We start from the raw sequence: 27,700 nt of genomic DNA, 5'->3' as shown, positions 1-27,700 counted from the left end.
CATGAAGAAGGGGACTTTCTTAGTTTTTTAATTCATTCAATATTTTGCATAATAATAAATAAATGTATTGATTTTCATCCAGTGAAATTAGTGATTTATTAGCAAGGGTGTTTAACACTTTTGCAAGGCATTGTATCCATGTCACATTCTCATTGGGGGCTGAGCCCCCCTAAAGGTCTGATTCTAGAATCGCCCCTGGCCTAAAGGCTACTATTAATGGACGAGGCGCTGTGGGTAGTTTTCTGCCCTGTCTCCAGGATTTCTGTACGCCAAACTTTTGATAAAACTTGTCAGCCCCGTTTACATGAATGGACAACAAGCAACAGTGAACTCTTCAATTACAATGCAAGGCCATGTGTCAGTTTACTATTGCGCCTTTTACAGATATGTTAAAAACGTTTGCTAAATGAATAAAAGGTAAACGTTAATAAAAACAGCCATGTCAAATGCGTGTTCATAGCTGAAGGGAAAGGTGTTGCCTTCTTTCATACATCAGTCTTCTAGAATGAAACGGATAACCGTCACACAGCCGTTAGGGCAAATTCACATCCTGTTCTAGCTGCCAAAACACACATAAAACATAGCACGCTTAATATCACAAAACAGATGAACACACCCCACCTATAAGCAGAGATGGGAAATACTTTGTTAGGGTACTTAAGTAGATTTTGCTGGTGTCAGTACTCTACTTCACTATTTATTTTTCTGGCAACTTTTTTTCACCCTACTTGCCTCAGGGGAATGCCCTTGTACTTATTGTAAGTTGCTCTGGATAAGAGCTTCTACTAAATGTCTGTGCAAACTTTTATGGTGATCAAAACCCTTTCTGATTCTGATTCTATAAGTGGGGGGTAGCATCACCGTTGAGCAAACTACAACCTCTCTTCCTGACAATATGGAATTCAAATACATTTGAATTTATTTAGACATGGGACACAAGTTCCAAGTGTAAATTCACTTTATTGGTCAAATTCACCCTGTAAACAAAAGTTCAACAGAAAGGACAAGGAGAAATTAAATGAGCATTGAGAGTATTAATCAATGAATGACATAAAATACCCACTGTGATTCTCCCAAATATAATTGCATACATACATAAAATATTATTTTGCCGTTTCAACCTAGGAATGCAACAGACAACTCATATCGTAAGTCTTATGTACACAACCTCCTCTTTCTATACAAGTTAAAACCTTAAATATGACCTAACGGCAAATGAGTAATTTAGTTAAGGAATGACTGATTGTGTACAACTGCTCTGATTCATATTTCATAATTTGCTTTCATTTTCCATAACTAAAAGGCATGTGCAAAAAAAAGCACGCAAATTCATAAGATCACTAACAAGTAGGGGAACATGATCCATAAACTCGATTTTAGAAACTGATAAAGTAAACCTTCTGACAATTCACATTTCACAAGATAAAACTCTTCTTTCAAGGTACATGTTTTTTTTGCACCGCAAACTAATGTAAAAAAAAAAAACTAAAGGTATGCGAGAGGACAAAGAGGAGGAAAGTAAACCAAAAAAGTGAGCTCAGTGCATTAAGACTTCAGCCACAGTACTATGTAAAAGCCCGCAGGTCTCCTCTTCAATCATGACCATAAGTAACTTCACATTATTACAGGCAGACAGTTAAGGGTTTGCACTGGAACAATAGTACAGTAAGTAAACAAAACAAGGTAAACAAACTAGTCAAAGTAAACAGGAGTAACCATGATTGTATAGATAAGTTATTTTGAAAAGGGAATCTCATGATATTTATGGTATCCTTAGAATACATTTTCTGGTCTGTATATCAACCTCCATTAATATCACTGGTAAAGTAAACTAAAGAGAACGCAAACTTGGTTGTCAAGTTACCACCCTTATAATATGGAATGGTGCAAAGGTGAGGTGATCTTGTGAGATGACTCAGTACTAAGAGAGAAGGATTATTTCCTATGGTCTGTTTTCTCTATAGACTACAACTGAGGCGATGCTATGACTGGCGCTGAACACACTTGATACAGATAAAACCCCTGACTGTGAGACAGTGTCGAGTAGACAGGAGCACAATCACATCTCAGGTGCAAAAGTCTCCACTCACATACAGTGCAATATAACCCATAAATTCTAATAATTTAACATCTTGAAAAGCATAAAACCTGATTAAAATCCTTTAAAAAATAATGTATCTGTGGGGTTTGTCAGTTATCCTTGGACGTACTTCAAATGGTCATAACGAAATCAAAGTTTATACCAAAACAGTGGTGAACAGATTGCAACCTAGACTTTAGGTCTTGAGTTTAGGCCCAAGTACATTAAGAGTGACTGAAAGATCATGCTCCACAGGATGGGGCAACTCAACAGCAGGGAAGACTAGCTCCAAATATTCCCAGAGGTTCAACAGAAACAAATATCAAATTCCACCTCAGTTTTTTCTTTCTTTTAAACAAATGCCCGTCTGTGTATGTTAGCTCCACAGAAAACAAACCTGATACTTTAGGCAAATCAGCATACATTAAAATACTGTCATCACACACTGTAAAATGGAGGATTTCAAGGCCAACAGCACATCTTCAAAGTAACTTCAGAAAGGCATAGGCTACTCTATTGCATTCAAAGAAAGGCAGAAACTGTTGCCACAAAGCGTGGACTCAGAACCATGGGTGGCAGAGTCCTCTACCCAAAGCTTATTAACTGACAGGGCCATTCCAAGTTAGGCTCCGGTGTGTATAAATCTATCCTTTGCATTTTTTTCTGTGACACTTTGCGCTTGGTAAATGGCAGACAAGTGTTGATATAAATTACAAACTACAGTAAAAATATAGACAATCTGTGAGTGGTTATGTGTGTATGTGGTGTGTGTGTGTCTGCATACAGGTGTGCCTTTACAGAGGGGTCAAAGGTGAGGCCTCCCCACTCCCACCTCTTGGAAGAGAGAGGTGTAGAACTCTGGCTCCAGCTGTTTGTTTCGGTAGCGGTGGACGACCTCTGTGATCTTATGCTTTCGCCTGACGTGGGGAGGGTTGTAGGAGTCGCTCTCCAGACGCCTTCGCCGGCACACGTTGATGACTGTCTGACGCACCAGGAACCCTGAGAGAGGGAGAGAGAGAGAAATAACAACAAACTGGCTGGTCAGCAAACACGTTAGGGGGCATAAAAAAAGGAAACAAATACTTAATATAGTATCAATATAAAAGTACTAATATGAATATACAAGCTGATAGGTTTCAAGATAATATTCTGTCCTAGATCAAGGAAGTAAAAGTGAATAGGCAAGGAGTGGGAGTCAGGTGGCTGAGCGGTTAGGGAAGCGGGCTAGTAATCAGAAGGTTGCCAGTTCGATTCCCGGAGGTGCCAGATTGACGTTGTGTCCTTGGGCAAGGCACTTCACCCTACTTGCCTTGGGGGAATGTCCCTGTACTTACTGTAAGTCGCTCTGGATAAGAGCGTCTGCTAAATGACTAAATGAGATAGAAAACAGTGAGGAGGTACTGACCAAGTACCCTGCGGCCAACCACCATTCCGTCCACCAAGGGGATGACCATGCTGAACTTGCCCACGGCTCCATGGAGTCTAATCCTGAACAGGCCCGTCTTCAAAGGGTGGATGAAGATCAGGGGGATGTCCTTCTCCAACCCTGACCTTCAGAGAGATGGAGAGGTGAAGGAGGTGGGGAGTTTAATTTAAACATTTTATATGTATATATATATTTATATATATCGTCATTTCTATTTAAAAATATTGGCTAAAGAGCAGAATGGTGATGTTGACTGATCATTCAAGCGGCATTTTCTTTCAAATCTGTCAGGTTGCAACTGAATATTCTCTAAACACAGATAATCACATAGATGATGCAGGATGTGCTCATAAACTAAGAAACTAGGATGGGTAGCAACTGTAACAGCATGACGCTTTATGTTGAAACATTTGGACGTGCTTGAACATCTGTCTGATTCTCCCAGTAATCATGTCTGACTGAAGATGGGGTTGACTAATCTCAGACAGCAGCGGCAGTGTCTGTGGGAGTAGGTGTGGCTTCCCGTACCGGGAGGAAGTGCTGTTGCTGGCGCTCGCCTCCAACCCTGTGGTCGTTTCTGCCATAAGATCTGAAAGAGGGAAGTTCTCTACATACGACAAAAACACACACAAAAAGAATTAGGCTATGGGGGAGGGGGTGAGAGGGTCACATGACTGAGTTTCAGCCTATTAATACTTCTTAAATCACAGGTATAATCAAATCGGGCCAGAAACGGCACCTCGAAAGGGGATGTGTGGTTTTATTCTGGTAAAGGAGGAAGTGGTGGAGGTTGTTTACCGACGTCATCGAAGCGCTCCACCCAAACTACCAACACCTTGGTCTCTGGCCCCAGGGGAGGGGCAGCCCTTCCTGTGGAGGCTCTCTTGGTCTTCACCAGGGGACTGAGCTGGAGAGGAACGTCACATGTAGAGGTGTTAACCGCACCACTCATCCTGGATAGGTCTGGTTTGTTAGATGCAAATATGATCTCTGTATCTTTACATATACACACTAGTTATGTACATATATGTATATATGGTGTGGCTGTGTGTGTGTGCATGTCTTATCTTTTTTTTAAATATATATATATACACATATGTGTGTGCGCATGTCTTATCTTTTTAAAATGTATTTTTATCATGGCTTGTTATCAAAATGGGTTATTTATTCAGAAGATGACCAGTGACAGAATCCCATCCTAGTGTGGGTAACAGTTCACCTTCTTGGCCGTCTCCAGGTTGTCAGAGTGATTGGGGAACAGCTCCAGAGTGAGATTGGGTTGCTTCAGTAAGTTAGGCAGGGCGTCCATGTTGGTGTCTGCCTCCACTGTGGAGTCACTGTGCACCGAGGACTCCTCTGCAAACAGGGGGAAATCCATCTTACAATACATTTGACCAGGACCCAACTCCACTGAGGCCCGCTAGCGTACTTGAACAACACCGACCTGAGGAGTCCGTCGGAGATGGGACCACGAAGGCGATCTCGGTCAGAGCGTCGGCGTAGTATAACACCTTCTTCTCCCCGTTAAACACGGAGCCGCCCGTGTCCTGTGGTGTGGACTCCTCCTCTGCCGGACACACACACACACACACACACACACACACAACAGTTACCATCTTCACCCACACTCATGGAAGTGTTTTTGTCTTCATGGGTTCACGCGATGCAGTAGGTGGATACACTGATGCGCTGGGTTCAGTTCCTACTGTCTTCTACCTGGGCAGGTGTCTCACCTCTCACCTGTCTGTCTTCTACCTGGGCAGGTGTCTCACATCTCACCTGTCTGTCTTATACCTGGGCAGGTGTCTCACACCTCACCTGTCTGTACCTGGGCAGGTGTCTCACCTGTCTGTTGGTCGTCGTGGCCGTCAGAGCAGGAGTTGAGGGTCCAGCTGGTGTCCAGGTGTCCGGTCCAGCCAGGATGACTGGCCACGTCCACAGGCCAGCCTAGCGACAGAAGAAACTCCAGGAAGTTGGGCTGGACACTGGACGACGACTCCACATTCCTCAGGATCTACCAATCACAAAATAAGTAGTCTCAGGACATATGATGGATGGGGAATTATAGTCGATATTCGAAGGCGCCAAGCTCTGTTTGTGAAATCTTAGCCGGTTCTCACCTCCTGACTACTTTTCTGCCCCGCCCTCATGTAGAATACAAAGACGGTGTCAAAAGGTCGGCATGGCAACAGGTCCAGGTAGGCGATGTCCTCGAAGAAGCCTGGGAGTGAGGAGTCTAGACCAATCAGATGAGGAGGTAGTTGACTGTTTCCAGGTTCCTGGGGGGGGACATTGAAGATTGAGACATTTACATTTTAGTCATTTAGCAGACGCTCTTATCCAGAGCGACTTACAGTAAGTACAGGGACATTCCCCCCCGAGGCAAGTAGGGTGAAGTGCCTCGCCCAAGGACACAACGTCATTTGACGTGGCCGGGAATCGACCCAGCAACCTTCTGATTACTAGCCCGATTCCCTAACCGCTAAGCCACCTGACTCCCTAGCGTGCAAAATCTATCGAAATTGTTGCTAAATTGGCAACACTGTTTAACCGATAGCTAGTATTAACCGGTAAACATTCGTATTGTCGGTTAGCGGTTACACGGTTAATTATGAGGATTCCTGCTGGGAATATATGTATTTCATATTATGGGATGTGAGCGCTAGACAAGTCAAGACAACATATATATCTGGATATGAGAAAACTACAGTGCCCAACCTTCAGTGCCTCTAGAGACAGGAAGCCAAAATGCGACAGGAAGAGGCGGGCTGTCTGGAACTCCTGAGCAGGTGAGGGGGGTTTGCAGTCGGTCTGGGGGTCCGGGAACGGCTTCGACCTCCAGAGGTCGTCGCTATGGCGCTCAAGGGAGCTCTCGTACTCTATCTGTTTGTTCATCACGCTGCTTAGCTTGTCGTGCTGCACCTCCAGCTGTGAAGAAGAACGGACCGAACAAAGACTGTGAGGCCAGTATTCACACACACACACACACACACACACACAAACCACTATCCCTCGGCACACACACACATTTCATTACTCTCACCTACACAGATTCATACAATCCTCAGAATCCTCAGTTTCACCAAGTTTCTAGAACCCAAACTTAACCACAACCTCACCCCGTGTCAGGGAACAGAGAAATGTTAGCCTCGAGCGATTTCTTTGAGTGAAAACAGTGACAAATGACAAGGTGATAAAGTATTTGGAGAGAAAAGCCTGCCAGGCCCATAGACACTTGAGACCTCTCCCTCCCCTGAAGGCAGGAACAACTCACGTATGAAATATTACCCCTCAGGGAGCACATATCTGCCACGTCATCCATATCCTGTCAGTTCACAAAACATTCATGTTGTTTTTACAAGCGTTGGGTGTAGAACTTGGCAGATCTGAATGGTGAATGACTGACTCACTGGAGTTGCAAATTGTAACCTTGCCGTTTAAAATAAAACAAATTCGGTGGCAGGTTACCACAGAATCCAAATGAGGAACGGAAGCACCTATCCTACAGCCAGGTCACAGCTGGACCTGGAGGATCTCACCTCCTTGTTGACAATGTCATCCAGATCAGGGATGCTGACGTCAGCCTTGACCAGAGGGATCTTGTCCACCTCCTCAGGGAAGGGCCTCTGCTTGACGGTGTACTTGATGCCTACGTCATTGTTGGGCGTGGGCCGGCCTTCGGGCACAAACACCTGCTGTAGGAGAGGAGGAGCATGGAATCAGCTGGAAGGAGCACCAGGAGCAGGGGTGAAAGATGAGGGACGATCACAGTTCACGTTGAGGATGTCCGCTACTGGTTCACCACACAGGGTCAGGGTCAACAGCTTTTAAAACCAGCCTCTGAAAACCATTCCCAGTGGTTCTGAATGATGCGTGTTCCGTGTAGTGGGAGAGTGATGTCCTGAGTGTTGATATGAGTGTTTGTGCGTGTGTATAACTGACGGGCAGTCTGGTTCTTCTCACCCTCTGGTTGGCCCGGGCTCCTCTGGGCTGGTGGAAGAGCTGCATGGTCCAGGCGTGTCTGCCCGCCATCCCTCGGATCAGAACCGTCACGGACGGACTGGGGTCTGGAGAGACACAAGCAGCAGTCAGGACGCGGCCGGGTAACGCCAAACTGCTAAATAACTCAGTGACAGTTATCCACTGGTCTGAGCCAAAATGGCCGCCTCGCTATCCACTTGTCGCTGTTACTGGATGCTCGGACGCTCTGGTTGCTGACTCACTCTGCTCATTACCCAGCGGCTGCTCCAGCATGGCTAGGATGACAGAGTTGTCCAGGACAAAGTAGCGGAAGTTGCTAGCCCCTGTGGAGCTAAGTCTGGCGTAGCCAATCAGAGTGTCCTCGTTCAGCAGGCTGCAGGTGGAGGCGGGGCCACTGGCGGATGGGAACGCCCCCAGGACCTGCATGATGCTACAAAACACCAATCAGAGGGCAGACAGGTTTACAAACAAGACCCATGGACAGGAAGTTCTAATGTCAGTAGCCAATAGGAGCTTGGAGAGGGCCTCACCAGGACAGAGTAGCCTCGGCAGCATCCTTCACCCTCTTGGAGGCGGGGTTATGCTCCTTCTCCCCCTTGTGTCTCACTTCCTGGTCGTGTCTGGACTTGCTGCCTGAGATCCCCAGCTCCACGATCTCCAGCACCTCCATCAGGCAGTCCTGCACACACACACAGCCACCCATCAGCAAATACTACAGTCTAGCAGAAAACTGTAAAATATTATAAGTTCCTGTTGAGGAAACCTGGTTTTACACTTGTTTGTCCTAACAATACAACTGTGACAATTTTGACTAAATCATCCTAATCTTTTCCATATTAACCAGATCTCATAAATTGCTGTATTCATTAACTATGGCACCCTAGTCATAAGCAAAAGAGGAACTCTTTTCCTGCTCATAATGTAGGTTCCAGGCTTTACAACCCCCAAAAAACACAACAACACGTGTTGGGTTGAAACTGTCCGTTAAGGATGTGGGGGTGTGGAAGATCACCTTCTCATCCAGCATGTCTGGGTGCTCAGTCAGCCACACACACAGGCACTGGAAGGCCGCCACGATCATGGAGTGGAGGTCCCGGGAGTGGAGGGGGGCGGGGCGGCTGCACTGGAACACAATGTAGCCGCATACGCAGCTGACCGCACGCTTGCGTTCCGCCGAGTCCACGCACGCCTTCACCTGGAGGACGAGGGGAGGCGGAGACGCAGCGACGGTCACGCGGCGAGCACAGGGTCGGGGCGGACGGTGGGGTCAGGATATACCTTGTGTTTTATGTTGTCGATTTTTAAGCAGTTGTGTGCATTTTAGGTTAGTCTTTGAGGAGTGATATTGTCCCTGCTGATGCAGCCAGCAGGGAAGCGTCGCCCTCTAGTGGTGGGTCTGTGGAGGCTCACCTTAGCCAGGCCAGCCAGCAGCTCCAGGGCAGCCAGGGAGATGCTCATCTCAGCCCTCCACTGGGCACTGAGTCTCTGGGTCACCAGGTGGATGCTGCGCACCAGCAGCCCCGCGGCCGTATCTGGAAGAGCTGGAAGATATAACAAACACACCCGGAAAAGGCCCACCACCACGCAGAGACAGCAGAGGAGCACACACGCTGGCTGTTAGGACATGCTGGGGGAGGGAGGAGCCGCTGGCTGAAACCCCCTCACACAGGCTCGGCTCCAGCACCAATCGGATGGACCGGGATCTGGTTTCCGCAAGGGGGCATTTTAGCTCTCTTATAGAAATTGTTTTAGCTTAAATAATGGGGGGACAAAGTATTCTATTTGGGGGCGCCTTTGCCTGTGAATAACTCCCCTTGAAGCCGACCCTGCCCTCATACTGAGTAGTGGAGGAGGGGGAAGGGGGGAGGAATGGTTGGTTGGTTATGACAAATCTTATCATGTCACCCATGTCATGCCAGTGACAAACACAGCACATCAACCAGGAAGGTGAGAAGGCACACGAAGGGAGAAGAGAACCTCATGGGAGAGGAGATGTGGACAGAGAGCACTGCACCACAGCAGAGAGGCATCCGGATCACCTACAGATGCATTTTACCCAACGCTTCTTAACTCTGAACACCACTTTTACCACGTTGGCTACAATACAAAAAAAGTGTTCATTGTGTTAAGTTTGCACGGCGATAACATTGTCAGATATGCAATTAAAACTCCAGTTTAGTTCCTACAAAATGGCCCCAGCTTAATCATAATAACGGCCGGCAGGATATGACAGTTCCCGAACAGGAAGTGCTCACCGTAGTCTCGGAGCAGGGCTTGACCTGGGCGCTCTGAGTCTGGGCTGGTGGGCTCAGCGCTGCCCCCGCTGGTGAAGCTGATGCTACTGTTAGTACGGCTGTGGCTGTTACTCCTCAGTCCTGCGTGGCTCCCGTCAACGCTGCCCTGAAACACACACACACACACACAGACACAAACAGACACACACACACAGACACAAACAGACACACACACACAGACACACACACACAGACAGACAGACAGACAGAGACAGACAGAGAGAGACAGACAGACAGACAGACAGACAGACAGACAGACAGGGTTGGATCACTGCAGCATTGTTAGCGTTAGCATAATTTGTGTGTTAGATGTGTTGACAATAAAGGCCATACTGTTTCAGTCTGTGTTCCTATAGCCTCCAGAAGTGCAGAGTCTTGCACAATGTTGAGCATTGCACCTGTCAAGTGGAAGAACAAAAAAGACAGAAACAGATCAGTCAAAAAGAAACTAGAACAGTTTTGTGAGCATGGAGGGGGTCTGGTGGAGGATGCAGGGGGTCTGGGTGGAGGGTAGAGAGGGTCTGGGTGGAAGGTAGAGGGGGTCTTGGTGGAGGGTAGAGGGGGTCTGGGTGGAGGGTAGAGGGTAGAGGGGGTCTGGGTGGAGGGGGTCTGGGTGGAGGTTGGAGTGGGTCTGGGTGGAGGGTAGAGGGGGTCTGGGTGGAGGGGGTCTGGGTGGAGGGTAGAGGGGGTCTGGGTGGAGGGGGTCTGGGTGGAGGGTAGAGGGGCTCTGGATGGAGGGTAGAGGGGCTCTGGGTGGAGGGTAGAGGGGCTCTGGGTGGAGGGGGTCTGGGTGGAGGGTAGAGGGGCTCTGGGTGGAGGGGGTCTGGGTGGAGGGCCTACCTAGGATGAGCTGGGTGTTGTTGGGGTCAGTCTCCGTCTGCAGAGCCCCTATGAGGACGTTGACCAGACGCAGTCTGAGCGACAGGAAAGAAACAGGCTGGTCGTGAGGCGAGCCGTCATCCTCGCCGAACTTCCCCTCCAGCAGAACCTGCCCAGGCCAGAGGAAAACACCACACGTGACGAGGATGATGAGTTTGTGTCAGCTGGTCCCCCACACAAACGCTCAGTCTGCACACACACCAAGGGGGGTTTCTCCAGGGGAAAAGCCCAAACAGAACCGCAGGCCACACGGTACCTCTGACTTAATGTTGCCGAAGTGGTGAGGCAGGGGCAGCATGGAGAGGAGGATGTGGATAGATGCCCTCCTCAGGTCTGTGGGGTTCACGTACACCTTGAACTTGGACAGTTCCCTGGGGACAGACAGATGTGGTCCATTAATCCATACATGGCTCACTTACTGTACATTAACTTTGCACAAAATACTCTTATTTGAAGGTGTCTTTGGCAAAAAGCTTCAGCATCATGAATTACATGCACTGGCTATTATAATGTAATAGCTACATGCGCCTCAGGGACAAATAAAGTGCATTGACTTGAATATACATGCGGCTACGGTTTCACGACAACATTTTCTCAGGGAACTCCTCTGCGTCAAACACGGGGCTGGAACACCATGAGGTCCACTGACACCTGGGAGCCCTTGAAGCTTCTGCTGCCTCTCAGCTACCTGTCGGGGAGGATGGTCTCCAGAGCTGAGATGAAGTAGGGGACCACCACGTTGACGCCCTTCAGGTCGGAGCAGAACAGGCAGGCTGAGTTGAGGATGATGCAGGCTAGCACCGGCCGGCAGATGAAGTCTGAGATCTGTAGGCCCTGGATCAGAACCATGTAGAACCTGCCGAGACAGACAGAAGGCTGTTCAAAACACAAACGACGACTTGAAAACAAACGTCTAACACTTACAAAACGTGGTAGGTATAATACAAACGAATCAGTTAAAACAGGCTTGCGCAGGCTTTTGGCGTGATCCAACCCTGAACTCACCTCCACATAACTTTTGACATTATTTCTAACACCACGGCTAACGTGAGCCGCTAGCACGCCAACGGGAAAGGGGGGAGATGAGTTTCACCTGGACAGGTAGACAGGAAGGATGTCCTCTCCGGTTTTCTTGCTGCAGAAGATGCGGCAGAGTGTCCCACAGGCCTCCGCCCGGCCCGACTCGTAGCTCTCGGGGAACTCGTTGGCGTCGAACAAGGGGTTGGACACCATGGAGTCTGCGGACATGTGAGACCCCTTCCTCCTCAGCTCCAGACCCACCTGGGTGGCTACGGCTGTGGAGAGCAGGACGAGACGGCAGTGAAAGGACCCCGTGGATGACAGGCGGTCGTCCTTGCGCATGCACGCGTACAAAACGGAAAGAAAACTTAAATCGTATGCGGTCGCACACACACACAAGCACACACACACACAAGCACACGCACGCGGGGAAACTGAAACAGACAAACGTGTATTAGGAATAGAAAACAGAGGGAGGGGTAAGACTGGGATCAAGGACGTACTGATACCGAAATCCAACACGCGCTCACAGTCAGCAGGCACACACAGAAGGGACTTCTGACACAAAGAATTTGACACAAAACTAAACGAGTAACTGAGGTTTCAGCTGAATTGAAACGTAACCATGTTTTTTTTTTCCAGTGGTTGCAAAGTCCATGTGTCAGCTTCCCTGCATGGTGACATCACAGTCACGCATGGTGACATCACAGTCACGCATGGTGACATCACAGTCACGCCGTAGACACATTCACTTCATGCATTGAGGCACCAAACAGAAGTCCAGATGAACTTACAACAGAATAGTGAATTCAAAATAAACCCAAAAATATAGAGAAATTGTCGGGGGGGGGGGGGGGGGCAAACATAACAAGGTTAGTGGCCTCAAAGGAAAAACAACAGAATAACCGCTGAGATGAGGTGGTGTAGTCACAAACTGGCAACGCTGTACTACAACAGCGGTGAGTCTGTGCTTCCTTCTCCTGGGAGAACGTTGAAAGAACGTTAAAAGAACGTCCAGATGGGCGAGGATAAAGAAACAATGGTTTTGTGATGATCATGGAGAACGAAACCAAAGCGGGGGTGGGGCGGGGGGGGGGGGGGGTTGGAAGAACTGAGACTGCGAATCAAGAAGTAAGCCACCGCTCCTACTTACAAGATTTATAAGAAAGGAGAATTTGGATAAAAGAGGCTGCAAGATAACAGAAAATAGTGGAGACAAATCAAAGCAGATCAAGATTTTTTTTTCTTTTTTTTTTTCTCAATTCATCAAGCATGAATTGTGTTTCCTCCTCAATGGATGACCTTGGACCCTGAAACTGTTGCAGCACAGAGCAACGTCAGACATGGTTGACGAGAGTCAGCATGCAGGACAGAACACTGACACACAGAGGAATAGAACTAGAGGAATAGAACTAGAGGAATGGAACTAGAGGAATGGAACTAGAGGAATGGAACTAGAGGAATGGAACTAGAGGAATGGAACTCGAGGAAGTCTTTCACATCCACACTCATTCTTCTACTTCATACGGGCCTGCGAGTCCTAGACAGGATTCATGAGAAGGTGACTACTTTTAGTGACAGACAGACAGTTTCCCACATCTACACGGGCATTTCTACGATAAATCTCACAAACTGTGGTGCTTATTGTTACCCTGATGGTTGTGAAGTGATCTATCCATTTGATTGTGCATCTGAACAGAAACACTTAGTTCACACAGCAAAACACAAGTGAAGAAAGAGAAAAACACACTTGACAACACACACACTAAACCCTAAACCCACATCAACATGCACACACAGATAAACAACACACCTACCAACATACAGTGTAAATGTCTTGTTACTAAGCTATCCTCCATGCTAGCAGCTAGGCTAACGGCCTCAGGTCTTACCAGTCATGCTTGGATCTCTACTGAGGCCGCTATGCAGCTTGCAGTGCACCAGAGAAGCGTCGAACAGCCATTGTCCAAACAGGTTGAGGATGCTGTTGACCTTGGCCCTAGCCGGGGCGGGGAGGGGCCTGGACTCCCAGCTGCTCTGATTGGGGCTGGAGAGCAGGGTGGGGGAGGAGGAAGGCTGCTGGGACACTTTGTTCGGCTGGGAGACACTCCCCTGTAGAGGAGGCAGAGACAAGAGACAAGCACATCTTGTACACAATCACCACCACCAAGTAAAGATGTTTACATTTCTGGCATGCTTCTAGCCTAGTTATGACGTGAGCAGCCCCGATTTCTATCCTAGATACCTGATGGAATCTTTGGTCTCCCAGATACCAGGTGGTATGTAGGATACCACCCCCCCCCCCCCCTCCCAGGAATATGACTGCCTACACCTTGGCTTGGCAGACCTGCTGCAGTGACTCACAGTGGAACTTTTGCTGTAGGTTTTGGTGACCACGGTGTGTCGCTGCTTTCGGCTGTGAGGGGGCGTGGTGTTGTTGACCGAAGGAGGAGAGGACATGCTCAGCCTGTTGACGGGGGTGGGAGGGGCACTGTCAGCCCGAGGCCGAGAGATGCCTGGAAAGGAGAAGGTCACGGAATAAGACAACACAGAGACTCACCGTGGTTAAAGAAAGGAAAACAGAAGTCACCAGTAACAGTAGCAGAAGGTTGCCCCTAGCGACTTATCCAGGGCCAAATGTGATTTGTCTCTCTAACGGTGGATGCTGTTAAGAGACGTTAAGCTTATCTGGCCCTGAATCAGTGGTCTGGGGGCAAACTAGCCAATGCCTACTGCCTGTCATTGTCCTCTTGTGTGTTATTTTGGTGGGAAGAGGAGATTGAACATCAACATGTAAGACCCTGTAAGACCCGGTTTAAAATTACAACGTCCCTTTTAGCTCTTTAATTGCTCATTTCTTTTTTTGAAAGACCACATTTACATAACCAATGGTCTTGCCTTGCAATGCCATTGGATAAATGTGGTATTTCTCCCCCAAAAAAAGAAATTATCAATTAAAGAACTAAAAGTGACATTGTAATATTACAACCAGGGGTCTTACAGGTTAACAACTTCCACCCCCTCCTCTCCGAGCAGGTCAGACCTTACAGTAGGAGACATGTGAGAGCAGCTACAGCCTCTCACACTCCCTCATCCAGACATTACATCACATTTACATTTAGTCATTTAGCAGACGCTCTTATCCAGAGCGACTTACAGTGAGTACAGGGACATTCCCCCGAGGCAAGTAGGGTGAAGTGCCTTACCCAAGGACACAACGTCATTTGGCACAGCCGGGAATCGAACTGGCAACCTTCTGATTACTAGCCCGACTCCCTCACCGCTCAGCCATCTGACTCCCATTAGAACAGAGAGTTGGCAGGAGACACACAGACGTTTTGAAAGTGAAGTGTCCCCAGATGTGTGTTCACAGATAAGGAACTGGTTATGCTTGATACAACCACATGACTTCATACACAATTATGTAGGCTTTTACGTTGTAAGAGGGAAACAGAGGAGGATATTGTTAGAAAGGGAGTTAGCTGCTTTCTAGTCACAGTCTGATTCTGTCTTTAGGGCATATCATTCCTGCAAAACCAAGAGTGTTTGGAAAGTTAACCAGCCGGTCTTTGCTTTGCAACATTACTTACGGCAAGAGCCTTACTAAATTCTTTCAGTTATAGCCAAGTTAAGCAATTTTTTTTTATTCCACTGTCAAATCTGCAGTATGATATGCCAGGGAACCCATGTTACAAATCAAGAATGTTACCCAGACACCAACACCAGCAGCAGAAATGATTTTCTTTTTCATAATGAGCCGTTTTTAGGTTTTGTTTCGTATAGCAAGTGGAGATTGTCACACTGTACCCTGACTGACCACAGCCTTGCGAACCTGTACCGTTCTTTTTACAGAGACACCTAGAGAGATGAAGGCACACATTTTCACGTCTCCATTCAAACATTCGGTTCTTTTCAGTGAATTATCATTAAGGTGATTTTAAAATGCTCCGATTTTTTATTTATTTTTTATTAAATAAATGAAAATAAAAACGTGTTAGGGAAACGAACTGCGTAACCACGGTGATGCGTGGTGAGGTCGTACCCAGGAAGGCGTCCACCAGGCAGCTGATGCCTCTCATGGCTCTGAAGAAGATCTGGGGCAGCTGCTTCAGGCAGGGGTGCAGAACCACCTCGTGGGGGATGCCGCTGGAGTTGAGGAACTGCTCCTGGAACTTGGGCGTGGTGCTCACCACCGCAGGGTTGCTCAGGTCCACAGGGTTGCTGTGGAAACGAGCCGGGGGGTGGGGGAGGGGGGGGGAGGGGGGAGTAACAGAGAGAGTTTGGATGGAGGGTTGAGGGGATCGTCACGTCAGGGTCAATTCAAAACATAAAAATATTCTCAGCGATCTTATATGACAAACCTTTTAAATTAGTTTTGTAACAATTCGGCGTTGAAAGTTAGAAGAGTTGGAACTCTAAATAGGCCTGAGTGTCTTGAACAAGCCCCTCCCTGTCTCATGAGAGGACAAAGGGAGGAGGGGAGAGAGATAAAGAGAGAGAGAGATAAAGAGAGAGAGGGAGGGAGGAAGAGAGAGAGGGAGGGAGGGAGAGAGAGATAAAGAGAGAGAGAGAGAGAGAGAGAGAGAGAGAGAGAGAGAGAGAGAGAGAGAGAGAGAGAGAGAGAGAGAGAGAGAGAGAGAGAGAGAGAGAGAGAGAGAAGACAACAGGATCCTTTGTCCTGGTGTACCTGAGCATGTGGAGGAAGCGGTACCAGGTCTGGGCCACACAGTCGTTGTCCATTTCCACGGGGATCAGGTTGGCGTCCTCATCAGGGACTTTGAAAGGAGGGAACGTGGTGCCGTGGGTGAACCTCAACAACCTGTCAAACAACCCCACACACACTTCCTGTTGGAATATACCTGAATTAATGTGTGTGTGTGTGTGTCTGTGTGAGAGAGATAGAAACAGGTGGTGTCAGAAGCTTTTTGTCAGTTGAGAACGCTGGTCACATAATCAAATTGGCAGGATAGGCAAATGATGTGGTCTGGTAGAGGAACTGTACCATTTGTAATCGCTACCAAGTCAGGACGGATAGACTATTCCACACCTGTTTGATTAATTCAACATGTGTTGTAACTAGGACAGCTCACAAAACTAGAAAAGAGCTCTTGTGTCCGTGTCAGTCTATGGTTTCCAATTTCTGCATTAACAACTGTCTCTGGAGTAGGAGATTCCTCTCAGAGAATCATCCCCTTCTTTCATAGTAATGAGCCTGAGTATGTCGTTTTTCAAAACCTTGATGTTGGTTTTCAGTGCAGATATGATGGCAAACAGGAAGCCCTTTTGTGACGAGTTTGAGTTAGGATAGAGGCTTGAGAGATACTCGTCAAAAAAAAAAAAAAAAAACGTCTTGCTTGGGTTGGTTCCCCACCTGGAGGTGAGAGCGCTGGTCACCCTGCTCCACTGCTCCACTACGGGCGGGTGGTGTCTCCAGTTGGCCAGCATCTCCCTGGCTGTCTTCCAGTAGGGCGGGGTGGGGAAACAACGGGCGCACGCCAGCAACCACACCTCGAACAGCACGGCCATCAGCTTGTCTGCCAGCTTCTCTGCCACTCCCACTGGGCAAACAGACAGCAGCACAGGGAGGGCGGCGATGGGTTACAGGGTGTTTGTCGTGAATCATGCCAGGGTGAACTTTAAGAGCACGGTCTAGGACATGTTGACACACTCCAAGCAGGGACATGTTTGCCCACATACAGGCTGAGGTAAAGATCTCAGATCAGTTATGAAGATGTGGGATCACAACAGCAACCACAGAAGAAGAGAAGCCAGACAGTGGTAAGGAGGCGGGGACTGACCTCCGGTGGTCGGGGGGGCCAGAAGACAATCGTTGATCCTGAGAAGGAACAGCAGGAGCACCTCCCAGGTCTCCCTCACCATCAAGGAAGACTCCCTCGCCAACTTCTGTACGGCTGTAAGGACCTGCTGGCATAGCCTGATGTGGCTCAAACCATCTTGCTGAGGCCTGCCAGAGAGGACGAGAGAGAGACAGTCAGGAACAGAGAGAGAGAGAGTCAGGATCAGAGAGAGAGTCAGGAAGAGAGAGAGAGTCAGGATCAGAGAGAGAGAGTCAGGATGAGAGAGAGTCAGGATCAGAGAGAGAGAGAGAGACAGAGAGAGAGAGAGAGTCAGGATTAGAGAGATAGAGAGTTGGGATCAGAGAGAGAGAGAGAGAGAGAGAGAGAGAGAGAGAGAGAGAGAGAGAGAGAGAGAGAGAGAGAGAGAGAGAGAGAGAGAGGGTATGTGGGAGGAGATGTGGGAGCAGAGAGCGAAGGTGATGGGAGGATGATGTAGACAGAAGATGGAGAGGAGTAGGATGAAGAGTTGAGATCAGGGGTGTTATTTCTCATCAGAGTCGTCATACCTAGGCAGGAAGACGTTGTAGAGATGTTTGAGGATGGTCTGGACGTATAGATTAGGGTCTTTCACAACAGGCTGGGGTATGGAGTCCCTGGGGGAAACCAGCGCCATCATCCAGTCCGTGTACACATCCACACACAGCTTTACCGTGTCTCCCTCCAGGGGAAGGGTTAGGCCGTAACACAATACCTCCATAGTCCACTTCACCTGAGGAAACATTTACATTTAGTCATTTAGCAGACGCTCTTATCCAGAGCGACTTACAGTAAGTACAGGGACATTCCCCCCGAGGCAAGTAGGGTGACGTGCCTTGCCCAAGGACACAACGTCAGTTGGCATGACCGGGAATCGAACTGGCAACCTTCGGATTACTAGCCCGATTCCCTCACCGCTCAGCCACCTGACTCCATTTGGAAACACAGGTCATGGCCCATATAAGGTTGAGCCACGTGTCAGAACATGACTGTCACATTATTTCATTTAAACGTGACATGTGGAATAACATTTAATTCATTCAGCAAACGTTTTTTCCAAAGTGACATACAACTACTGCATATAGTAAGTGTAGCAGAAAATCCAGGACTAGAATTACCCAGTTATGTTAGTATTACCGTGGTTAGTGCCAAAGAATGGTCTCTAACAAGGCACAGTAAAACAATAACACAACACCATAACCATAAAGCTTGTTAGGTGATGTATGTGACAATTTGACTCTCACCTCCTTGTCCGTCTTGAGGATGTTTTCAGTGGCCACCGGACTGACGGCAGTCCCCAGAGGTTTGACCACAGCATTGGCCACCTCAAGCCCAACTCCTCCCGGGTAGGTGTGGAGCACGCTCAGGTGGCCCTGGTCACTCTGCACCACCAGGTGCAACGAGCGCCATTCGGAGTACATACTGCAGCTGCTCTCTCGTCCTCACCCTGCTCAGAGAAACAGGGTTGGGAATTAAGAGGATCAAGTACGACACTGCACACTAGATTTACAACAGGTAGCCACCGCGAATGTTGTTGAACCAGCAACCTTTCTGGTTAACTAACGAACACACCCAGGCAGGTGCCGTCATTACACGCTAGTAATTCATATCGCATGACAAGCAATCTGGATTATTACCTCTAACAGAAATAGTCACCAAGCCCGTATATTCAGTCTCGGCATATCTATCTTAAAGCACGCACATGCACGGACCAGGAAAACACACAAGGCTTATCTCCTCATACATCAACAAAAACATTGAAGCAGCTAGTCTAGCTAGCTGGTTTGCTATAGCCCCAGACGAATGTTTGCAAAACATTATATTCTGAATTGTGTTCTATTTTGCAACACCCCAGTGCATCTAGTTAAACACCGCTGACCCATATTACTGCCTTGCTAACTGGCTAATATTATGGTTAGCTTGCTAGCTAGCTGCTTTATGAATGTCATTAGACTGACTCGATAGCCAGGAAGCTAGAAGATGGCTAGCTGGCCATACAAACGTTAGCCTGACATTTTGACATCCTACCTGGCCCAAAGGAAATTGTTGTCATAACAAAGAATCCGATCCCCACAACTCTAATGATCCCAATTCAATGCATCAGTAGCCTCCGTCCATCATCATCCTCGGCATCCTCACCGCAAAATCAAAGCTTAGCTAGCTACGCTTCCTTCTCTCTGGCTTAGCTAGCTAGCTAGGTATTCCTGTCCTGTCAAACTAACTAGTCAAAGAAGGCAGAAAGCAGGAAATGTGTATAATAGCGCCCTCTCCAAAGCTCGGCGTTTGAAGCCATTACAAGCCGTAGACTTAAGCGGTCATCAACACCTTGTCTTCTTGCATGCACGTCTCATCTTCAGTACATACATTTTTCAGGAAATTATCCGGGTCCGGGGGCATGCTGCCCCTGAAGAAAATTTATTAAATGTTAAAGTTAAACGCATGAATCTGGTGCACTTTGAGAGCAAAATTAAGAGGCTAGATCTATGTAGAATCTGTGCTCTTATAAACAATGTCATGTTCTTTTAACATAAATGTTTTTTTTGTATAGCATACATCAAAAACGTGAGTCACTACTAAAGGTGAGGAGTTGCATGCCTGTAAATAAATCCCTAATTTCACTGGATAACAATTAATACATTTATGTATTATTATGCAAAATATTGAATGAATGAAAAAACTAAGGATGTCCCTTTCTTCATGAACTACCAGGAAGAGATTAAATTTAGGTGCTTGAGCCACCCCTAAAAAGGGTCTAAAATCGCCACTGCTGTCCTTGTTTCACAGTTTTTGGGACCTCCTGCTCCAGCACACCCCTGACAGTCACACTACTAAAGCCTACCTACCTCCCAAGACACCATAGGTGCCTGAGCAATGGTACACCCTCTGCGTGAAATGTCTCTGCTGTTGATGTCTGAGAGGTTGGGGTTGGGGAATACATTTTTGGGAGGAGGCAATGTGTGTGATAGGTAGGCTATGATTTCGTTTCTATTGGAGGCAGTCAACATGTTGAAGGGGACGTAGGATAATAGGTTGAAGCTATGTGTTCATGAAATGATCAAAGTGTGTTCAGTAAAATGTGGTGCAATCACAATAACAAATCTCCTTCACAGAAAACAGGTTCACCATAATGTTGAATAGCTGATCAGACGTAGTCCTCTCCCATGCTTTATCTGGCCACTAGAGGGCGATGTCTCATTCCTGTTGGTGTTTGGTTTGTCGGATTTATTCTACTGAAACTGCAAGGATTTTTTAAAGAAGAAAATCTAGCACTTTAATCATAAATTGTTAAAATGCATAGATTAGAATACTTTTAAGCACCATTACCGATTTGCCAAGATGTGACAAATTACCAACATATTATGTTATGTTATATTCCCTATTCTTGTGGGAATAAGTGAGTACCACATATGTTAATTAGATAGTATAATGGCCTGCATGAGCTGCATTTCGAAAGGAAATACAATAGATGTCTAGAAAATTTCTGAGGAACACATTTAATTAAAATGTGTCCTTCTAAGCAGCATCGCAATATGGCAACATAAAATGTATTTTCCACAACACTGCCGTGGAGTTGATAAGGATTACTTTAATTAAAAAGTGACATCTCAAGTATCATAGGCTATTTTGGGTCTCAATTTATAAGCGAAAGTTTTTTACTCTTTGAAATTGTACACAATAAACTGTAGTCTACACAAGTAGCCTATGAAATACAACCTATAAAACCGTAATTTTATTTTGTTTTCGGATACTGATCTTTGAGATGAACTGGCAGTTTGCAGTTCGTGTAGCTATTACTAGAATCTAGATAAATGTTCTTCCTTCTTCCTTCTCCAAGCCAAAGCAATAGCCGATGTAGAAGGGCCAAAGTTTATTTGGAAAATGTGATTCCTTTCCATGTAGTATACAGTCGTAAAGATAGGAGAATTACTTCAATCAATTTAGAGATAGTATGAAAGTTCCTTAAGTCCTTGTATTTATTTTGAACAGTGGGTTGGCTACTGGTTTTTGACAATGGAACTTTTTTTTCAACGTTTTAATGGTTCTGTTCAGATACTTATTTTGTAGAAAGTATATTGACTGATTGATTTCCTTTAAAAAATATTGTTTTCTTGAATGTAGGAAACCCAATGTTAAAGGTTATTTAGATGCAACTGATGCAATAGGCTAATTACAGAAACACAAGTTACAAATGGCTTGTTTTGTAAGCTGTGCCAAACCAGAGTTTTGGTCTCTACATTGCGCAAGCATGCAATAGGCCACCACTTCACAGTTCTGGCTTCAAAGTCATTACCGCTAGACAGACCATCTAAAAGAAAACCACTTGGCTATGTGTAACAGCTAGCTACATTGTTTTCAGGATTGCCCTTGTCAGAGGCCTGTGATTAAATGAAAATAGGCTACTTAATGGTTTTGTTACTGGAACAAATTAATCTATTCTGTGTGTTTACTGATCCATGAAGGTCGATGCCTTGGGGTGACACAGGACCACAGGTGACTGCGCCTAATGGGGTATGAAGAATGGCCTCAAGGCGTAAGATTTCCTTTCCACCTCCTATGAGGTCTCTGTCAGCTCAGTTTCTTTCTTTTTTTTATTGTCCTTAAGAATGGACCGTGGGGCTGTCAGAGGCACTTTTAGATTGATTCAATTCCCTCCGTTAAAATGTGATGATCGAGCCTATAGGGCCAAGCATACGATCTTTCGCAATATGGAACTGACTGAAAACTACAACAAATTAGCCTACAACAAAGAGTTTTTAAAATAACGTATTATTGATTGAGGAAATTCCTGACGGCAAATTTATTGGGAAATAATATAAAATAGCACAATAAATTAAGGCGATGGTCAGCTTATAGGCATACTGTTTTGGAAAACAATCTTGAATAAGCCTCAAGGCTGGTTCCCAAGGCACACCGTTATTAAAATACAATAAAAACAGAGCCTAACAATTGAGATAAGTACACAAGATAAATATTTTACTGATAAATACCCTGTAGATAGGCTATTATTTTATCGCCCTATAGTTTTATAGTGCTCAAGTGTACTGAATGGCCCATGGTTGCTATACTTGGACTATTTATTTGATTGTATGACCGTACCGTTCCCAGAAATCCCAGGTGGGTAAATAAATGAAGTTCTGTCACTGTGCCTATCCCTTTCTGAAAACCAAGCTACTGTAAGCACCGCAGAACTGTGCAGTCATGACAATGCAATATTTGTGTTTGAGTTACTAAATAACCGTGTCGGGCCGAGTGCAACAGCTGCTATCATAAAGGCTTACTATGCTGGTAGTCATATCCTATGACACTGTAGGAGGAAAACAAGGACAAACAAGCGTTACAATACTACAAGTGGAGGTGGTGTAGGCTACTGATAACTCGACCTCTTTAAACTTCTGTAGCCTACATGACGCCATCCTTCATGTGACCATATGGTTTTGCAGTAATTTTACATTTTAGTCATTTTAGTCAATTTTAAATGTTGAGGTTCACATTTTTTATCTGAACTAATAATTATAGGCTACAGTTTTGTTTCCTATTGGCTTAAGTAGCCTTTAGTGAGATTAAATAGTGTAACTAACTATAGGTCATTTTAATTGGCATGAGTGAGTGGCAAGATCTTGCTAAACGTGAATGTGTGGTGTCAGAGATGAGGAATGCAAGAAGGAAAGAAAGGTGGAGCGGGAGGGAGGGAGGGGGGGGTTATAACGTTTATTGAGTCGACATCCCCTCCCCCTCCTTCTCCTTCTCGGACACTCCCTCAAGGCCACAGCATTGTCTCCCATCCCTATCAGCGTCATTTACATTCTGTCTTAAAAGGGAGTCGGAAGAACATGGTAGGTGAGACCGACCAGCAGACACAGAGGAAGAAGGACCTAAAATAACCGCTAACGTTAAAACACAAACTACAGTGTAAGCTTTGAGCGTCGCACACCTGTTGAACGCCTTCCATTCTTTTAAAACTGCCAGTGCCTGAAGTTTCAAACAGAGGAAAACAATATCTGACCGTTTCACATCACTGCTGTGGAACTCCAGAAGTCGTTTCCACCGTTTCAAAAAATGTCCTTTCCCTGCAAAGGACCGGAGGGGACGGGATAGAGTACACTGGAGAAGACAACGAGAGTGGGCTATCGGGAGCTAATCTCAGAGTGCAGGTAAACTTGATCATGTCATGAAAGTAATAGCCTATTGGTTTTAAATGTGATGAACTCTTAATGATATTGCAAAAATGCTGTCAGGGATAATTCTCATATTATTCTATTTTAGGCATATGATGTCAACGTGAGTGTGAGAATATAGATTCATTTTACGGAATACTTCTGCAATAATAGGAAGTTCAGTCAGTGTAATATGAGATTTTGTTTTCAAATTTGTTGCACTTAACTACAGAGTTGCACAGACATAGGCATGGAGAAGTAGCACTGTAAGCATTTTAAAAGCTCATCTTACATGTCTGAGTATCAAGTTTCGTTTATTTTTCAAAACTGGTAGAGCAACTGCCAGAAGGCAGTTTAACTGAATATAGTCACCACACCACACCAGGTGACCTCAAAACCCACACAAAGACCGCACTAGTCAGTTGAAAAGCAGTGCTGCCTGGAAGATATAGATCACTATAGTGACTAATTTCCCTCTATATTGTATTGACTGCATATGGGGTGCAGTATTCACAGAAGATCACAGGACTTCTATACAAACCTTACCTCCGGGAGTGTGTCTATGTTCCCATGCAGGATCTTTTGTTCTCCAGTGCAATATTCTGCTGACACACATTAACCCTGCTATTGTTTTTCAAGTAAAAATGTATCATAAATGTCCATAAAACAAAATTGAACAAGGCTTCAAACAACAAGAAAACCAATGGTTATCGTTTTATTGGATTTTTTGGAAGATCTCTAACCCTAATCCATATGAAGCGAATACAAAGCTGAGGAACATATTTTTCAGGTTCCCATTACGTGCTGTGTAGAGCTGTGGAACATAGGAACCTGGGAACAAAGAACCCTGGCAACATAGGAATGACTCCTGTTAAGCACGTCTGCATTTCAAAAACGCAAACACTTCCCGGCAGATCTCAGGGAAGAAGGAAATAAAATTGGGCCGTCAGGTAAACAGAGAATTGAGCTGAAACATGTGGCTGTTGGTTATAATCAGTCTGGGTCATATAGATAGCAGATATCGACAAGAAAGGAAAGGTTCAAACTTCAGAGAACAGACCGGTGTACTGTAGCACAACAAAGACTTCCCAGTTCCATCTCCCAGACTCAGATTTAGGCCAGACTCAGTTGGTCAATGAGTGACCAGTACAGTCTCCCCTTTACTCTGATCTGTGCTTAGTTTGGGGGATCTTCAACCTCACTTAAGAGCAGGGTCGGCTTGGCTCCAAAGGGGGCACAGCAAAGGGGGCAGTATTTCCCCCCAGAGCGTAAAGTCAGTAATGTATGTAACCAAACTTGTCCTGTGTTTGCAACTCAGTCCATGAAAGTCTGGATGGCTCCATCTTGTTTTTTAAGTTCACAGTAGAATAAAAAGGTTAGACCAGAACCCATGATCGCCATGGGCTGTTTACTTTAAACTCACTGTTGACTGTTCAGATGACGTTGTCCTTTGTCAGGGCAGATGCTATGTACTTAGGAAAAGTTGAAGATAGCTAGAACTGTGGGGCTGTGCTATACACAAAGATCCAGACAGAGAAAAGGACATAAAGGTAGACAGGCAGTTATGGGCACGGGCTAGCTACACAGGAATGCCAAAAGGCAGATGCAGAGATGAGAGAGAACAAGCAGGCACTTTGTGTAGGCAGCAGTGTTGAGGCCAGAGTGAGAAGGGTACTAACCCTTCAAGAACAATGAGGGGAACACCTGTTCTGTTTCTATCTATATAGACCCCACCTCAACACACACACACACACCAGCCCACCACTCTTCTTACCCATGACAAAGTGAGGTCCCGTTTCAACACAGCTGTCAATCACACCAAATGAAGCCCATACTGGCCGACGATGAAACTGCCTTGCTCCATGACTGAGTGTGGGTCCCAGCAGGGTGCACATTTACATTTAGTCATTTAGCAGACGCTCTTATCCAGAGCGACTTACAGTAAGTACAGGGACATTCCCCCGAGGCAAGTAGGGTGAAGTGCCTTGCCCAAGGGCACAACGTCATTTTTCATGGCCAGGAATCGAACAGGCAACCTTCTGACTACTAGCCCGATTCCCTAACCGCTCAGCCACCTGACTCCCCAGTTCTGCTGCACTGTCACGTTGATGTCTCGCTGGCAGACTTTCAGAGCCCCTGGTCAGGGCCCGTCTCTCTGCAGGGTGCCCTTGCCGACATCTGTGTAATCCAGGAGAAACAAAGCGTGGGTTGTCTGTCTCTGGTACGGCCCTACGTAGTCCTACATAACTGCTCACTCACCAGAAACAGGCTTTCAACAGCTGGTGATGCTAAAGGGTGCCCAAGGACTTTACAGTATGTTGGGTAAAGTAGGCCACATGGAAAAAAACGGAGGAAAGTCAATTAGCTCTGTTAGCATCTTGATGATTACAAATTTGTAATCCTCCCCCACCAAGGTTAAACTTGATAGACCAGGGCTGTCTATATAGTACCGTATGTTACTGTATACCTAAAAATTAATGAATAAGCCATTTATTTTATTTTTAGGAATTATTTTGAAAATGTCGTATACATTCTGGGCTGAATGCATGCCACACTGTCTATGAATTCCCAACTCAAAATGCTTTCCAATACGTCTCTAAATTAATTATGCTTTGACAGACCTCAATCTTGTCAACCTGTCTGGATTATGTCCATTCTCACAGTGAACGATGATATAAATAGATTTGACTTGAAGTTTCCAGATTAACTTCTGAATTTGAATGGAATACTCACACTGGAGTACCACATCCTGTGATCTGGCAGGGATTAGGTACCAGAGTGTGAGGACAAAAACACTGATCCATAAAAAACGAGCCAGACAGCATCCGAACCTGTTATGAAGATAAACTAAACCGTGTTTCCATTGGTTCTCTTCCAGATAATCCAAAACGTGGCCAAACTACGAGGGGTTTGGAAACCAGAGTGAACCCCACCGCTGCAGAAAAACAAGGAAAAGAAGACGAGTGCGAAAGGAGCCGGTGGACTTTGTATCCTGTCGAGATGGCTCTCAACACCCAAGTGTGGCACACCCAGGTAGCCCCCCAGGAGACGTTGCCTAGCAACCTCGACAGAACGGCGTCCGTGGGCGGCGGCCACCTGGAGTGCTCCATCTGCTACAACACCTACGACAACGTCTTCAAGACCCCCAAGTTGCTAGAGTGCACCCACACCTTCTGCCTGGAGTGTCTCTCCCGCCTCATGGCCGTGTCGCTGTCCGACCAGGACTCGAGCTGCAGCGGCAAGATCCCCTGTCCCTTCTGTCGCCACCCCACCGCCGTGCCCGAGCAGGGCCCTCCGGCCCTGGCCACCAGCCGAGAGGTGCTCTGCAAGCTGCCCAGCCACCAGCAACAGGAAGAGCCGGTGTGGCTGGATGGGGAGAAGCTCTGCTACAAGCAGTCCCTTGACAACCACTCTGGGACCACGGGCCCGGCTTCGGCCTTCTGCATCTGCATCGACATCGGGGCCAGCAAGGCAGGCGAGCCCCCGGCTCAGACGCGGCGGCCTAGGAGCATGGGCATGCTGGAGCGTCTCACGGACTGGAAGAGGCTGCTGCTGTTCATCGCCCTCATGGTACTACTGGTGGTGATCGTGCTGTGGCCCCTGCAGTGCATCATCACCACGGGCAACCTGCGCTGTGTGTCACGCAATCCCGGCTCCCAACCACCACCAGGCCCAACCACCACCACACAGCCTTAAACAGATGGGAGTCAGATGGCTGAGCGGTTAGGGAATCGGGCTATTAATCAGAAGGTTGCCGGTTCGATTCTTGGCCGTGAAAAATGAAGTTGTGTCCTTGGGCAAGGCACTTCACCCTACTTGCCTCTGGGGAATGTCCCTGTACTTACTCTAAGTCGCTCTGGATAAGAGTGTCTGCTAAATGACTAAATGTAAACCTGGAAGTTATACGTCAAGCACCAGCACTGGTTGCATGTGCGACGGGAGACTACGTTGCCTAATCACTTCATTGCATCCTTTTCCTCCAAAAACACATCCTACTTAAATTCTGAACTCTAAACTCCCAGTCACCAATC

General features: G+C 46.6%; 2 protein-coding genes across 13 annotated transcripts; one reads left to right on the top strand and one right to left on the bottom strand.

The window, feature by feature from the left end:
* Positions 1–940: 940 nt before the first annotated feature.
* Positions 941–19,697, bottom strand: LOC136945776 (ral GTPase-activating protein subunit beta-like). Of its 12 annotated transcripts, none has more exons than XM_067239801.1 (32): positions 19,589–19,697; positions 18,759–18,961; positions 18,045–18,247; positions 17,479–17,645; positions 17,052–17,238; positions 16,368–16,499; positions 15,723–15,901; positions 15,488–15,538; positions 14,045–14,196; positions 13,573–13,792; positions 11,754–11,955; positions 11,349–11,516; positions 10,917–11,031; positions 10,622–10,769; positions 10,115–10,179; positions 9,743–9,887; positions 8,898–9,028; positions 8,500–8,682; positions 8,018–8,166; positions 7,730–7,917; positions 7,470–7,573; positions 7,046–7,201; positions 6,781–6,831; positions 6,225–6,434; positions 5,627–5,785; positions 5,352–5,520; positions 4,951–5,073; positions 4,726–4,862; positions 4,305–4,413; positions 4,035–4,113; positions 3,486–3,631; positions 941–3,079 (listed from the first exon to the last, which is right to left on the bottom strand). In XM_067239801.1, exons 2-32 carry the CDS (start codon positions 18,933–18,935, stop codon positions 2,886–2,888), a joined length of 4,599 nt encoding a protein of 1,532 aa, XP_067095902.1. In that variant the 5' UTR covers positions 18,936–18,961; positions 19,589–19,697; the 3' UTR covers positions 941–2,885. The 12 variants fall into 12 exon arrangements, with proteins under 12 accessions (XP_067095902.1, XP_067095904.1, XP_067095905.1 ...); XM_067239803.1 differs by having other exon boundaries at positions 7,046–7,198; XM_067239804.1 differs by having other exon boundaries at positions 8,898–9,019.
* Positions 19,698–23,379: 3,682 nt separating this feature from the next.
* On the top strand, positions 23,380–27,547 carry LOC136946298 (RING finger protein 223). Its single transcript, XM_067240593.1, has 2 exons — positions 23,380–23,666; positions 26,548–27,547. Exon 2 carries the CDS (start codon positions 26,670–26,672, stop codon positions 27,363–27,365), a length of 696 nt encoding a protein of 231 aa, XP_067096694.1. The 5' UTR covers positions 23,380–23,666; positions 26,548–26,669; the 3' UTR covers positions 27,366–27,547.
* Positions 27,548–27,700: the final 153 nt, after the last annotated feature.

This window comes from Osmerus mordax, chromosome 7 (assembly GCF_038355195.1).
Source record: "Osmerus mordax isolate fOsmMor3 chromosome 7, fOsmMor3.pri, whole genome shotgun sequence".
Lineage (NCBI taxonomy): Eukaryota > Metazoa > Chordata > Actinopteri > Osmeriformes > Osmeridae > Osmerus > Osmerus mordax.
The sequence above is the reverse complement of the archived record's forward strand: the minus strand, read 5'-3'. Positions and strand labels throughout refer to the sequence as shown.